At 32.0% G+C, this 16,694-nt stretch overlaps 1 protein-coding gene across 4 annotated transcripts in view; it reads right to left on the bottom strand.

The window, feature by feature from the left end:
- Window positions 1-16,694, bottom strand: part of LOC129971211 (protein slit-like) — a 482,178-nt gene that overhangs the window by 56,767 nt on the left and 408,717 nt on the right. For 2 of the 4 annotated variants that reach the window (XM_056084788.1, XM_056084790.1), the window contains exon 15: window positions 5,608-5,771. In XM_056084788.1, coding sequence (XP_055940763.1) covers window positions 5,608-5,771 — 164 coding nt within the window. The remainder of the gene's footprint in view (window positions 1-5,607; window positions 5,772-16,694) is intronic. The other 2 variants (XM_056084789.1, XM_056084791.1) reach the window with 1 other exon arrangement.

Genomic DNA, 16,694 nt, shown 5'->3' with positions numbered 1-16,694 from the left:
TATACTAAATTTGTAAATTTCTATCAAAATTTGGCACATTTTTTATTAGTACTCTTTAATATACGTTCTTTACACTAAATTTGTAGATTTCTATCAAATTTTTGCACATTTTTGGTTAGTTCTCTTTAATATATGATCTTTACACTAAATTTGTAGATTTCTATCAGATTTTTGATTAGTTCTCTTTAATATACGTTCTTTACACTAAATTTGTAGATTTGTATCAAATTTTTACACAATTTTGATTAGTTCTCTTTAATATACGGTCTTTACACTAAATTTGTAGATTTCTATCAATTTTTTTTTAATAAAATCCATTCGGAGGAATTCTATTAGTCCGGCTGTTCGAATATAAGATAACATAATCACTACAAAATAAAGAGACAAGACAGATAAAATTTGATACTCAGATTTAACATCCATAGTATAGCCAAATCCAACGAGGGTTTGTCTATTGTTGGTCTGTACTTTCAGAAACATTTAAATGCGATGATTCAAAAATGCGAAGAGTTAAATATATCATATTTGGTATGGGATTTTCTGACTACGAGGTTAGTTTTGTATCAAATTTTTCTTCAATCGGTTTTTGTATCGGTTTTGGTTCAATCGGTACAAATTCAATTTTTGGATACTTTTAACTGCATGACAATGATTAACAGGAAAAAACTCGTGAAGGATTATACGATGGATTCAATAAAAATACTAAATTTACACCAACTTTTCGTAACTATTGTACGCCAATGGCATGCAAGACGTTCTCTGGGAAAACACCTTTATTACAGAGAATGTGAGAAAGTTTTAGGAAATCGCTCTTGCTGGTTTCGTTATCATACGCTAAAACTAAAATAGACATAATCTGATTTTTCCTTCGAACTCATGAAAAGCTATAAGGTCCATTCGAATGTCGACATCAATTTTTTTTTTTTTTTGACAATTGCAATATTTCCCACTTTTTTTCCTAAAATGAAAGCAAAAATTCACCATTTATTTCACTAATTAAATACGTGACATAAAGCTTCAATAAAACGTTTTTCTTCGCTTTAAGTCTTGCAGATTCAAACAATAAAGCTAACTCGCTTTGCTGTGAGCAATCATCAAAAGAGACAGACAGCTCGTTCCGAAGAATTTTGATAGCAACTCACGAAATCCATTGCCTACAACAGACAACGTCAGGTCTGAACGACAAGAAAAGTTAAGCATATTTGACGCAAACACTCAGAAGGGTTCACAAGCCTCCAACGAGTGCAGATAGTTGCTGTCAGTGGAGTAGGCAAGCACAGCAGGCATTATTTCACAAAACTATACCACCCACCGTGATATTCGAAGACAGATTCTTTAGTTGAAGCACGCGAAAATTCTGAGGTCATTTTTTCTAACACGTATGACATAAGGAATATTTTTCGTATGAGAAATGCCTTATTAAGCACAAAATGCCAACAAATGTTAAAAACGTCATAACCTGTTCTATTTTGATTTGATTTCGTCGATGTTATAAATTCTTTAATATTAGTAATAATATTCTTTAATATTAGTAATAATATTCTTTAATATTAGTAATAATATTCTTTAATATTAGTAATAATATTCTTTAATATTAGTAATTATAATTTATAATTCTTTAATATTAGTAATAATATTCTTTAATATTGTAAATCTTTAATATTCTTACACAGAGCTTATTAAACAGGAAATGCCAACAAATGTTAAAAACATCATAACCTGTTTTATTTTTGATTCTATTTCGTCGATGTTGCAAATTCTTTAATACTTATACATAGCTTATTAAGCATGAAATGCCAACAAATGTTAAAACGTCAGAACCTGTTTTATTTTTTATTTGATTTCGTTGATGTTGTAAATTCTTTAATACTTATACATAGGTTATTAAACATGAAATGCCAACAAATGTTGAAACGTTATGACCTGTTCTATTGCAAATTCTTTAATATTTATACATAGCTTACTAAACATTAAATGCCAACAAATGTTAAAACATCATAACCTGTTTTATTTTTGATTTGATTTCGTCGATGCTGTAAATTCTTTAATACTTATACATAACTTATTAAGCATGAAATGCCAACAAATGTTGAAACGTCAGAACCTGTTTTATTTTTGATTTAATTTCATTGATGTTATAAATTCTTTAATAATTATACATAGCTGTCACAAAGTAAGCAAGATATATAAGTGAGAATAGAAATGCGATTGATGACGGCTTCTAGTATAGTTGCCCTAATTATTCAGATGAAGGGCCAAAAATGAAAACTTGCAAAAATTGTCAGATATTAAATTAGGTAAAACCAGTGGAAGTGATCTCGCTAAAATTTTCTCTAATACCCAGATCCCTTTCTTGCAGATCCCAGATAACGACTGGCATGGCACTGGCGCCCAATAGTCACGAAATATTAACCTTTGACGTGAATTTAACATTTTTACTAAATCTATCGTATTATCCTTGCGAATTTTTTTGGCGATAAATCCCTGGTATGCGGTTAATAATATCAGAAAATAGAATATGCGTTTTATTCGCGTTTTTCTCAGCCGATTAAAACAAAATTACATTTGTAGTCACAAAATTCCATACCAAATATGATACATGAATACCAAAATTGAATTCACATGTTTCTGAAAGCATTGGCCAATAGACAAACAATTCGTGGTTAGATTTGGCTCAAAATTTGGCAGCTGTCTACATTATAGATATTAAATCTGCGCACCGAATTTTATTTATCTAGATCTCTTCATTTTATGGTTATCGCGTTAACTTACATTCGAATAATCGAACAGACAGACTTCCTTTGAACAGATTTTGTTCAAAATTTGATAGAAATCTACAAATTTGGTATAAAGACTGTATACGAAGTTTTGTCCGTTTAGCAAATGACAAATGTCTATTATTTAGATGCTAAATCTGTGTGCAAAATTTTATATATTTGCATTTTGTAGTTATGAGTTCATTTGTACTAGAATGGGCAGACAGACAAACAGATTTCTATGAATGAATTTCATTCAAAATTTGATAGAAAACTACAAATTTGGTCTGAATACATACCAAATACGTCTAGTCAAAATTTTTGAGTAATATTTTTCACAGACAAACAGACATAGTTCCGAAAATGTGTAATGAAGAAAAATGTATCTGTGAACATAACTGGAAAGCGCTTTAAGTTCGAAAGATGAGGGATGTATAAGTCTACAAATTTGGTATATGGTCTTTACGCCAAATTTGTAGATTTCTGTAAATTTTGAACGAAATCTATTCAAAGGAAATCTGTTTCTCCGGCTGTTCGTGTACAAGTGATGGACATACAGATGCATCGTTAAAAATTTGTTTTTTTATGATTACAATACTTTCTCTGTACTTCACATACCAGAAACTAAAAAAAAGAACTACATTATAAAACTTCACGGTACGACGGCTCATTAAAGAATAACAAGTTCATCTTTTTCTAGAATTTTCTTAACACAGCTTTCCAATTATCCACCCCAAAAGCTCCCGACCGAATTCAACATTAAGAAATGTTCAAATCCGGATTACCGATAGCCCTGTTAATGGTTGATATCTCGGCTAACTTTTAATCTCTAATTTCGCAGAGGCACACATATCTATCCAATTATCTCTTGGCCAGCGATAAATCCTCTTTAACGACGAAAGTTCTGGTGATCTTGGTGGGCAGGCGATTAAGCCATAAGACTCTTAGAAAGGCTTCATACTTTGGCAGTCATTCCGCTCTGGTAAGACCCTTTTGGGTTATTTTTATAAGGAATGCAAAGTTCATTAAGTACAGCAAAACTTTTATACGATAATGAAATTTCAAAATTATAGGTACTTGCTTAACCTATAGCGGGAAAAGTCACAAAATATAGATTTCTGACATGAATCTGACATTTTTACTAGTATACCATGGTACTTAACAATGATGCAAGGCATTATAATAAGGTACCATGATATGGCGCGTTGCAAATTATCATCTTTGAATTAGGTATTCGTTTATCCTATTGCGAGCAATAGTTACAAAATACAGATTTTTGTCATGAATCTGACATTTTAACTGACATATCATGGTACCTTATAGTGATGCAAGGTATTATCATAAGGTGCCATGGTACGGTGCCTCGCAAATTATCATCATTGAGTAATGTACTCGCTTACCCTACAGCGAGCAATAGTTACAAAATATAGATTTCTGATATGAATCTGATATTTTTTTCTGAAGCTATACTGATAATCTGTATTTTGATCATCTTTTTACTGATCGAATGAAACGAAAATTTGACATGGAACTGCAGGTGTAGTCGGAAGATAGCATATTAGATTTCTTTGATTTATGCCGTTCAGTTTATGAGTTATTGCGTTTACATGTAGGTGAAAGTATAGAGACAGACGGTCAATCCGCTGATAGATTTTGTTCAAATCTATATTTCAATCTTTGTTCAAATCTACATGTCATAATCTACATTTTAGATGCCAAACCTCAACACCAAATTTTCTTTACGTTTTAAAATTGTCGGACCCACTTCCACTGGAACAACCAGCTAGACATCTTCTGAGTAGATTTCGTTCACAACTGATAGAAATCTACGAATTTGAGTCTATATGTAAAGATTATAATTCAAAACATTTCTGCGTTATAGTGTTCACAAACAGAAAGACATAATGTCAAAAATGTGTGTGCTTGCAACTCAAGGAAGTTATAAAACGTGCATATGCGTCAAAATTTCGAGTTCGAATTTTTTGACGATTACAATACTTCCTCCATACTTCTTATACGACAAAATAAAGGTGCTTTGATCTAGAGCAATGAAATTTGGTGCATAGTCTTTACATAAAATTTGTACTTTTCTATCACATTATGGGCGAAATCTATTTATTTACAAGAAGCCTGACTGTTTGTTTGTCTTTCCCAGTCAAGAATACGCTTTATAAATGGAAAAGGTTTAGAGCTATATTGATAAAATCTGGCACTCTCTAATTGTCTTAAGTGTATCTATTATTTGTTTTATCGTCTAAAGTATAAATTTGTGTCAAAACTGAATCAAAATCTATCGCCTCAATGACTGGCTTTCTATCTATATATTTTCTATATATATATTTCTGAAAATGCAATAACTCAAAAACACAATGGCTTTAGAAACGAAATATGACATGTCATCTTTTTATTATCGTTCTGTAATAAATTCAGGCTTAAATCAGTAATAAAAAAGGCTCTAAAAGCATAGTTTTTCAATGTATTATAAAGCACAAAAGGCCCTGTGGAACTCTGGAAATAATATTTGGGTACGCGTTAAGTTCATGGCTTTGATGAAAGTGCATAATTTTTATGCGGGGGAGTTGGGGGGATGGTACCTTTATGAGAGAGCATATGAGAAAGTTCCAAATAGAAAACTCAGGCTAAATGGAACTATAAATAAAATGTTCGCGAAATACATTTACCACTTTTTCAACAGCATCATGAATAAGAAATGTCTAGATAAAAGGGCACAATGTTAAGCGTTCCAAATTATTGAGAACAATACAATGCTTTTATAAATTCAAATCCATTACATTATAGAGAAAAGAGAGGAAAAAAAAAAGCCGCCACCACCACCGAGTTGAAAATGTACCTTTACATTTGTACTTATTTTCTCTCATCTGACTGATCCGGCGTCGGTGCATCCGTCTGGGGGTCTCGCATCGTGCCCCACTCGTCTCAATCGGGTTGGCATGGAGATACTCCACCAGCCATCGGAGGTTGCAGTCGCAGATGAATGGATTTCTCGCCAAATGCCTGGAAAAAAAGAAAATAGTTCATCCATTGGCGAAAAAAATATTTTATTATACAATTGTGATGACTATCATAATACTGTGGTGAAAAGCTTATAAGCCAGTTAACAGCTACGCTACACGAGCAATTGCTTTTGTATCGTGGTCATGTTACTGGACTGCGAACCACAAGTTTAGTTTAGTTTAGTTATATTAACGTCCTGCTGTAAAGCAACACTACAGCTATTTTGGGACGGACCTCGTCATTTTGAACCGCGGTCAGATGACGAGGACGACACCTGAGCTGGTACCCCCATCTCCACCTCACACCAGCGGGAGGACGTTTGGCATGACGGATTTAACGTGAAACAGACCCCCTTACACGACGGTTCTTCGGTGGAATCGGGTCTCGAACCTGAAACCCTACGGCTCACAAGCCGAGACCTTGCCACCAGGCCACCGCGGCCGCGAACCACAAGGTCTCAGGTTCTATCCTCGCGCATTCCAATCCACTACAATACCATATTCCGGAATTTTTAAAATGCTTTTTAAACATAAATGAATGGTGCCATTTTCCTCTTTATAAACTAATGATGTCACGTGATTGACTATATTAAAAGATGGTACAAGTTGATGGCACAGTAAAAGCTAAAATCTATATCATTTAACCCAATAAACTTATCCTTCACTAAACCTATTTTGCAATAATATACTTGAACAAGATTCATTATAAATAACAATAAACGACACACCATGTAGTAAAACTCCATTCTTAAATCAAATGCTTCTTTTAATGTCCTGAAGATTTTTTTCGACCCCATTTGTCTGATCTCTGTGAATAGAAATTTAATCTTAATATTTTCCGAGAAATAAAATCATTTCATTTGGTGTCTCAGAATTTAACATTTGGCAATTTATTACTCTCCACGCTTTCATTAATTTGTTTATTAAGAACACATGGGTATATTTATGTTTTTTAAAATTTATACAGATTTTGTTTTGGGGATTCCGAGTCCACTGGCAATGATTGAGATGTGGTTTTGTCACGTTATTTTGTAGGAACAGAGGAAAAAGGGAAGAAAGAAATGCAATTAATAAGATGAAATAGCGTTTATTAGCAAAAGGAATGTTCAAATAAAATCAAATAATACAGCTTGACACAGGGCTAAAATTTTAGTAAAAGAAACTACACACCAAATTTCATTTATCTAAGTCATTCGTTTGAGCTATCGTGTTTACATTTATGCAAATGCCCAGATCCCTTTGGCGGATGTGGTTCAAAATTTGACACAGATATAAATTTTAGATGTTATATCATTTTTTTTATCCTTATTGGATTTTGTTTTATTCTTGTGTTCGTTCGTTCCAAGATACCAAGGTAGAGAAACGACATGTGAATGAATTTCAATTAAAATTTGATTGATTCTACAAATTTTGAGTAAAGACAGCATACCAAATTTCATCAAACTTCCTGTGTTTTGTATTATAATGCTCTCTAACAAATACAGGCAGAATGCCAAAAATGTGTGTTTTTCGGACTTCTGGAGGTCTGTAAAGTGAAAATAGTCAAAATCTCAACATCGTTTTTTTTTTGACGATTATAATACTTTATCTTTCGAACTGAAAAAGTAAAAAAGATATTTTCACTTTCTCTTATATGTGTTGTTTCTTATGGCACTTGCCATGGATAAGACAGCTTTTACGAAGACAGCAATTTTAAGCCGGTGGGGGAGCGTCTCTTGTTTTGATAGTAACGCCATCTAGGGCCAAGAGAACGACTTAGCTACATACACGTCACAACCCTTTTTACGGGGCGGACTTCATTCACGCATTTCATTCACTCATCCATAGATCGTAATTTAGATCTGAACAGAGAACGATCCCCCCTGATCCAGTACCCCCAGTGGTATTACTCTAGACATGGAGGATTTATACTCGCATTAGCCACCAATCACGCGGGGAATCTTCGGCCGGCGGGGTTAGAACTCGCTACCTAAGGGACGCGAATCCAACGCTCTACCAACCAGGCTATCCCGGCCACTCTCTTATATGTAGTACAGAGAAACTATGGTAAGCGTCAAACAATTCGACCTCAAAATTTTGACGAATTTACATGTTTTAGACATATTTGAGTTCGACAAACACATTTTTGGAAAATATCTGTCTATCTATATGCCTATGACAAAAAAAAACTCAAAAACGCTTTGATCTAGATAAATGAAATGTCGTACACGGCATTTATGCCAAATGTATAAATTTTTTATCAAAATCCATTTAGAAAAATGTCTGTCTGGTTGTTCGAATATAATTCGGTATGACAACTGCAAAATGAAGAGAGCTATAGATAAAATTCGGTAAACAGAATTAACATCTATAGTCTAGACACTTCCAAATTTTGAGCCTAATCCAATAAGGGATTGACCGTCTGCCTATATGTACTTTTAGAAACATGTAAAAGCGATAACTCAAAGATGCAATGACTTAAATATATAAAATGTAGTAAGTGATTTTGTGGAAGTGTTGTTTTGTGTCAAATTTTTAATTTCAACTAATTAGGAAAAACGCGTCTAAAACACAAATTCGATTTTCGTATACTATTAACCACATGGCAAGGATTAATTAATAATTCGCCTAGGATGACACGATATTTTTTAATAAAATGCTAAATTCACGCCAAAGATTAATATTTCGTAATTACTGTACGCTTGTGCCATGCAAGGCGTTCTCTGGGATAACATTTTTATTATAGGCCAAGATAGCCTGGTTGGTAGGGTGTTGGATTCGCATCCCTTGGGTTGTGAGTTCGAACCCGCTAGCCCAAGACTCTCCGTGTGAGGTGGTGGCTGGCGCACGTATAGATCTGTCGTGGTCACAAAGTCCACCATGTCGAGAGTAATACCACTCTGGGGTACTGGATCAGAGGTGATCGTTCTCTGGTTGAGGTCTAAATTACCATCTGTGCTTGAATGAATAAAATGCATGAATGAAATCCTCCCCGTAAAAGGTTTGTGCCGCGTGTGTGGCTAAGTCGTACTTTTGGCCCTAGATGGCGCTACTGAAAAACAAGAGACGCAAAAATTTCGGTTTAAATTCGCTAACTTAGTCAGCTGGCTTGTCTTCGACAAGTGCTATCAGAAACAACAAGAACACATCTTTATTCTAGTATATGCGGGAAAGTTTTGAGTAGACCACTCCAGCTGGTTTGGATTGAGTGATTTAAAACACCTCTTTACTTGAAACTGAATGGTATGATTAAGTTCTTAACTATGGAAGATCACGGATAATCGAGAAATTCGAAAATTCTAAAATATAACGTTGTTATGGGGAATATAAATATCTACCAAATTTCCGAATTCTGGCACATTAAGAAGAGACCGAAACAAATCAATTCCAAACATGAAATAATTTTCAACTTATAAAAACTGCCTTCTATTCTTGCCAAAAAACACCGAGACAACCTCATCCAGCATCTGCACCACTTTTCCAAGGATCAAACCCCCCGTTTTCACATCAACAACCCCTCTAGGTAAAATCAACACTTCATCTTCACCCATAGTTAATTATAGCAACATCAGATGAAAATTGTGGTAGTAGTCTCTCTACGTTGCGGCACGGGGTAAATACGACACCATATCTTGACACTCCAGACGCCGGCATTATTATTAATTGGCCATGCTTAATTAAAGAGAAGTTTAAAATTTCGGCTCCATTCGGCAGCTCACGTGACGGCTTTAAGGCCCGTAATAGTTGCGGTTGCAGTTGAGGAGTGTTGGAAAGCTGAGAAACGGCTGATTATGGGGGAGGGTGTCATTTATAAGGGTGGAAAGCGATCGCCAGCAACACGTTGATAGATGGCGGAAGGACTCTTGAATTTGCTAAATTTAGATTAAATTAAATTCGTTGTAACAAGGTAGACTTCAGATTTTCTCATGGGTGTCAGCAGTGGCCTTTAGTTGATTTGTTAAATGAAATATGTCTGAGGAAATTTTGATAAAATTGGATACTGTTGGGCTTATTTTTAAGAGCACGGGAATGTAGTTTTGATCAGAACTGTCTAATTTTAGTTAGTTAACCCTTTAAAGGGCCATTTTTTTCTAGTCATATTATGTTAAAATATTTTTAGGCTTGAAATTAGAATAAGAAAAAGGATTCATTTAGCTTATTGGATAAATTTAATTTGATTAATTTGGTTAATTAATAATTAAGTAACAAATCAATACACATCGTTTTGTGTGAGATTAAGAACTGAAGTATCTTACTTTCTGTTTCACTAAAACAATTTGTCAGAACTTATGCCAACCTACATCATTTCATACAAAGATTGATAAATTTGGTGGGAAGCGTACTTCCCACGGCCCTAGAAAGGGCTAAAAAGGTAGAAATAATTTTTAAGTTTGACAATAAATTTTGCAATATTGAAAAATATTTAAAGATGATTTGTATCTCTAAACCGAAATATCTAGCGCGACACTGTTTTAGAACTTGATTCGATAATCTTTACTTAAAAAAAAATATTTTTAATTATGCAACAGTCAGAAATTGCATACAACAATGTATTTAATTCTGTTGCAACATTTGTGAGGTGAAACCAATAACAAAAAAAGGTATAAGCATGGTTGTGAAATATATTTAAATGAATAAAAATTAGTAATGCTAAGTGATTTTAATAAAAAAAAAGAACTGCAAAAAAATTTGAGACTTTAATTGAGACTTAAAAAAAAATTCAATTTTTATTGACACCAATTTTATTTACTTAATTTCATTAACTTTAACTTTATTTACTTTAATTTTAATAATTTTTATTTACACCAATTGAAATTTATGAAATTTTAAAATGATGTAAAAATTATTTTCAAGCAAAAAATATAATCTGGAGTTATAGAAGAAATACATTAAGAATTCAATTATTTTAAATATAATTTAAATTTGGAAATCTTTATCAAATCGAGCGCTTACTATCTAAGAATTAAATTCGTGCCAAATTTGGCAACACTAGTCTAATGGCTTATCTTAAAGAGTGCTTTGGAAGATTTTTTTTATCATGCATGTTGCGATTTACATAAAAATTAATTTTACAATTTAAAAAAAATCATAATAAATAACGAGAATAATATTTTAAAGCTAAATTATATCAACACATTAATAAAACTTATCAGAAGTATTTTGGAGTACAAACGTTTGGTTTATGTCGGAATTAAAAACATGGTATACATCAAAAGAATAATATTATGAAATTTGAGTCTGCATAATTTTGAATACATGGATCTTATAAATGAAATGAAAAGCATGACAATAAATTACTCTAAAAATAAGTCAAAAACTTTTAATGTCTCCCGAAATTATGAAGAGCTCTCAGCAGTTGCCTAGTTTGCCTTTTTGATATTCCACCCTTAGTGAGAAAACGGCAACACACCACTAAAACATTCATCTTATAATTTTAAACAAGCAGTTCTTGTATGCAAAGTTATTTCGTGCATCTCGGAAACGGATCACAATTTGGATGAAATTTTGAATTTAGATAAGGTTTCTCGTTTTAAATTTATCTATATAGGTGTCTTCCCGCAAAAAATACTATTTTGCACATAAAAAAAAACATTTTTTTTATAACTAACTATTAACTAGAGCCTGTTTCTATCTGCTCACATGCTGACATTGTCATACAGGGCCATGTCGTAAATTTTTGTGGTACTTGCATTCTTGCCGTAGGATGATAACCTACTGGTACCTCAAAATTTTGTGAGATGGCGCTGATGGATGTGAGATGAGGTAAGATTGAAAAATATTCACGTATAACCAATATGTTATTCATATCTAAATATTTCCTCAAAAAAAAAAAAAAAAAAAAAAAAACACGATTTTACAAACAAACAAAACAAAAAACAAAAATTGTCGAGCACCCAGATATTTACACCCAATTGAGTTCCGATAGCTAAACCAATAAATAACTGGGTTGAAAATTTCAGATTAACCGAATTCTCGTGTGTATGTATATATATATATATATATACAATGTAACATTTTAATCATAGAAACAAGAATCAGAAAAAAACTGACAAAGATAAATCAATAGAATAGCACGCAACGCATCTCAACTAAATATAAGTCTAAAGTTACATTTCCATTTCGGCATAGTGATATCTTTCTTTTCCTTTTTATACGTTTCGCTTGACGAAGCAGTAATAAACGCGAAACACCTTGAAAAATCTAAAATAAACGGGATTATTGGTGACGAGGGTGGAAAATTTCATCACTCCTTTTATGAATGCGAATCTTCTTCGCGAAATAAAATCATACCCAAAGGGAAGGAGCGGCATCTGCTTTGCACTTTTTTCCTCCCCTCGCCTTAATTTATTGCATGCATTTTTTTTATTTTCGGTAGCTATATTTATTTCCGGAAAAAAGATATAGATATCGAGAAAGGAACCATGGATTCTTCTACGTGAGGAAGTGTTTGGGACACTTAAATTCGTTTATGGCAGAAAATAATGGGAGTTTTTATGGCTTTTATGTTCCTTTGAAAAACAGACATGGGCGTTGTTTGTATAAAGAACGTGTTATTCCAGTATTGCTTACATTGTGTCGTTAAAAAATGCAAAACGATTATAGAAAGTGAAATAATAATTGTAGAATTTCCTTTTGAATTTTTTGAAAATAAATCAGAATTTTAAGGTTGATAAAAGAGAAAACCACCTGTATTAGTTTTTATAAATAAAAAGAATATTATTTTGCAATCAGAATTTTATTGCGACAAAAAAAAAGAAAGACACAATTTATATTTAGTGTCATTGAACGAAATCTTATTTTGAATTCACAGCAGTAAATCAGAATTATAAAAAAAATATATATAATCGATTTGTTTTCAATATCGTCGTTAAAAATGCCAGACGATTATTGAAAGACGAATAATAATTGTAGAATTTCCTTTCGAATTTGCTGGAAATAGTATGAATTTATAGGCGGATAAAAGAAAAATCCACCTGTATTTAGTTTCCGTTGATAGAATATTATTTTGCAGAAAAAAAAAGAAAGAAAAAAAACAGAAATTAATTTTGATTAAAAAAAAACTCGATCAACATTTAATGTCATTGAACAGAATCTTATTTTGAATTTAAAAACATGAAACGTTGTTTGCATACGAAACGTGTTATTCTAGTATTGCTTACACTGTATCGTTAAAAAATGGCAAACGATTATAGAGAAGCAAATAATAATAAATGTAAAATTCCCTTTCTGAATTTGCTTCAAAAAGTCAGAATTTCAATGTAAATGAAAGAAAAATCCACCTGTATTTCGTTTCGATGATAGAATATCATTTTGCAGCAATAAATCAGAATTTTATTTCGACAAAAAAAACTATTTATATTTAACGTCATTGAAAAGAATTTTATTTTGAATTTACAGCAACAAATCAAGATTATAAATTCGATAAAATAAAGAGAGGGAGAATCGATATGTGTTTAATATCATCGTTAAAAATGCCAAACGATTATAGAAAGGTAAATAATAATTGTAGAATTTCCTTTCGAATTTGCTGCAAAAAGTCAGAATTCCAAGGTCGATAAAAGAAAAATCCATTATATTTAGTTTCCGTTAAAAGAATATTAATTTGCAGCAATAAATAAGAATTTTGTTTCGACATAAAAAAAAAAGAGACACGATTTATATTTAATGTCATTGAATACAATCTTCATCTGAATTTACAGCAAAAACTCAGAATCATAAAATTGAACAAAAAAAGAATCGATTTATATTTATTATCTTAGATAAAATTTTATTTTGAATTTTCAAAAATAAATTAGATTTTTGAGTTTGAAAAAAAAATTGCTTTAAAACCTTTGCACAAAATTTTATTTTGAATTTTCGAAACAAATTAAAATTTTAAACTTGATAAATCAAATAATATTCAATAACAATAATAAAGTTTTCTTTTAAAGTCGCAATAATAATTTAGAATTTTGAATCCTTCAAATGAAAATCAATCATAATCAATCCGCATTTAGTGCTGATGATTGAATCTCATTTTGAATTGGCAGCAATAAGTCAAAATTTTATAACTGATGAAAGAGAACTGAACTTCAGCTAGTTCCATCAATCACTTATGCTATCACATCCGTCTATCTGTTCTAAAGAGTAAAATAAATTCAAATTCCCTTAATCAGTTCCATCAATCATTTCTAAACAGTAGAATAACCAAAACAATTTTAAAAGGGATAAAAAATAAGAAAATTATAGTAATTAAGAACTCATTCTGTTTTTCAGTAGAAAGCATAAAATTTGGAGCTTAACAATATTATTATTGCTGCACTTCAAACTCGTATAAGAGGCGCTTTAAAATATTTATTTGTACAATCCATCCATATATAATGTAGAAAGTAAAGAATAAAAAAATATTATCAATAAGTAAATAATTAAACATTCATCTTATTTTTGCAGTTAAAGAAAATTCAACTTGACAAGGTTGTTAACAAGGGAAAATTTGCTGGGCACATCATTATATTTAACTTCTGATTCTGAATAGTTCTAAAATAAGTCTAACAAATTAACCAGCGGCAGTGGTCTCCTGAAAACTTTCTTGTATACTCTCTAATTAAGGTGTTGTGCAAGAAAATGATTTTCATGGCTTTGGCGTACAGTAGTTACGAAATATAAACTTTTGGCGTGAAAATAGCATTTTTATTGGATCTATCATGCCATTCTTGATCAGTTATTTGGCGATTTATCCTTGGCATGCGTTGATAGTATACAAAATTCTTAATCGTGTTTTAGGCGCGTTTTTCTCAACTAATTGATACACAAATTTGACACAAAACTGCATTTGTGTTCTCAACATCCCATACCAAATTTCATATATTTAAGTCACTACACTTTTGAATTATCGCATTTACAAGTTTCTGAAAGTACATACAGACAGACAGTCAACCAGCTGTTAGATTTCACTCAAAATTAGACAGGTGTTTACACTATAGATGATAAATATGTGTACAAAATCTTATCTGTCTAGCTCTCTTCGTTTTGTAGTTATCATGTTAACTATATATTCGAATAGCTGGTCGGCTAGATTTCCTTTGAATGAATTTAGTCAAAAATTTCATATGTATCTACAAATTTGGTGTAAAGACCGTATACCAAATTTGAACCCTCTAGCTCCAAGCGGTTTTGAGTTATCTTTGTCACAGACAGATGGACGGTCATTTTCCAAAAATGTGTTTTTTGAAGTCAGGTAGGTCTAAAACGTAGTGATAAGTCAAAATCTCGAGTTCAGAATTCGTTGACGATTACTATATTTTCTCTGTACTATGCATACGAGAAAGTAAGAAGCGTTCAAAAGCAGATTCGGTTTTCTGCCCTGTAGTACAATACATTGAAATGTAAGATTCTTAAAATTAATGGCATTCATGGCTTACTGTTATTTTTATTCAAACGGGAAAAGGATAACAACTTTATTAGAGAATGTGCGCGAAAGTTTCGGGAAGACCATTTTCGTTTATTTGAAAATGTTATTAGTGTAAAGAGACAACTTATATGCAGACAAATATAATTTCTGTGAACTTTTGAAAAGAATTTTCTCTATTCTATTGAGATTAAGATGCGCATGCTGAATGCTTAGGCAAATTCCTGATATTAACAAAGACCCATTCATAATGAAACACTATATTAGATACATTACCAGGAAGACCAAGCTCGTTCGGCAGTTTTTTTTTCGGCGAATCACATGCTGATTGCATATGAATCTTTTTCAATCTTACCTACGTAGGAATTTGTCATTTAAATATAAAATAAACATGAATGTATTTAATTTCATATGTTATTCGAAACAATCTGCTACAGTACAGTATTCATCTTACAGTTTATCTATCATTACTTCTACTTTTGTACTTACAATCATTTTTTACCATGGTGAAATCGGGTTCAAGATGGCGCTCAATGACATTGTCAGCATGAGAGCAGATAGAAAAAGCTCTAATAGTTAGTTATAAAAAATGTTTGTTTGTGTGTGTGTGCGTGTGGGTGTAAAATCGCATTTTTCAAGAAAGACACCTACATAAATAAACTTAAAAAACAAAACCTTATCGAAATATAAAATTTGATCCAAATTATTAGAGCCGTTTCCGAGATACATGAAATAAATATATATACAAGAATTGCTCATTTAAAGATATAAGATTTGTAGATAGGCAGATACTATCTAAATTAAAAAAATTCCAGGAAATATGTGTCCCAATAATTCAGAAGTTTACAAGCACTATATAGTTTTAATACCTCTATGCTTTAAATTGTCAGACGACATCAAACAAATATTTCTGTTCAACAATAAAAATCCCATATACATATCAAAAATCAAAAGTGTCGTTTTAAATTTCCACTACTAGATGGCTCCATTCTGCATGGCCAGATGCAGGCATGAAAAAGTGCAAGAAATGAAAAAAAAGGGGGAGAGAGTTTCTTTCCGATTTATTTATTTTTTGTTACTTTCTTCTTCTCCTCGAAAAAGGAAACAGAAGATACTTCTGGAAGTGTCTCTAATTGCAACAAGCCGATAGAGTGCCAGAGAAAATTGAAAAACGAAAAACTCACCCGTCCTACTTAAGAACCAATCAAAGAGGGATCGCCCGAACATCTTGGAAGCGTTAATTACAGATGTCGAGTGACCCGATAGGTGGCTCCGAAAAAAGGAAAAGATTATTCTTCCTTTTAAAATATTAAAATAGCGCCTATGATTACTTGCATGCAAATAAATCTTATAACTTGAAACGAGCAATTTTTGTATATATGTTACCCTTAAAATACGAAATCCGTTATTTTATAGAATACCTAGTTATTCCATGAAATAACTGATCGTGTCCGTTAAAGTGTAAAACTCTCCTGTATTTCATGGTTTAACTAATTATTTCATAGAATAACGATCTGCAGCCCGTTTAAGTGTAAAATAATCTATATCATATATCTC

This window comes from Argiope bruennichi, chromosome 6 (assembly GCF_947563725.1).
Source record: "Argiope bruennichi chromosome 6, qqArgBrue1.1, whole genome shotgun sequence".
Lineage (NCBI taxonomy): Eukaryota > Metazoa > Arthropoda > Arachnida > Araneae > Araneidae > Argiope > Argiope bruennichi.
Note: the sequence above shows the minus strand (reverse complement) of the source record. Positions and strands in the feature narration are given on the sequence as shown.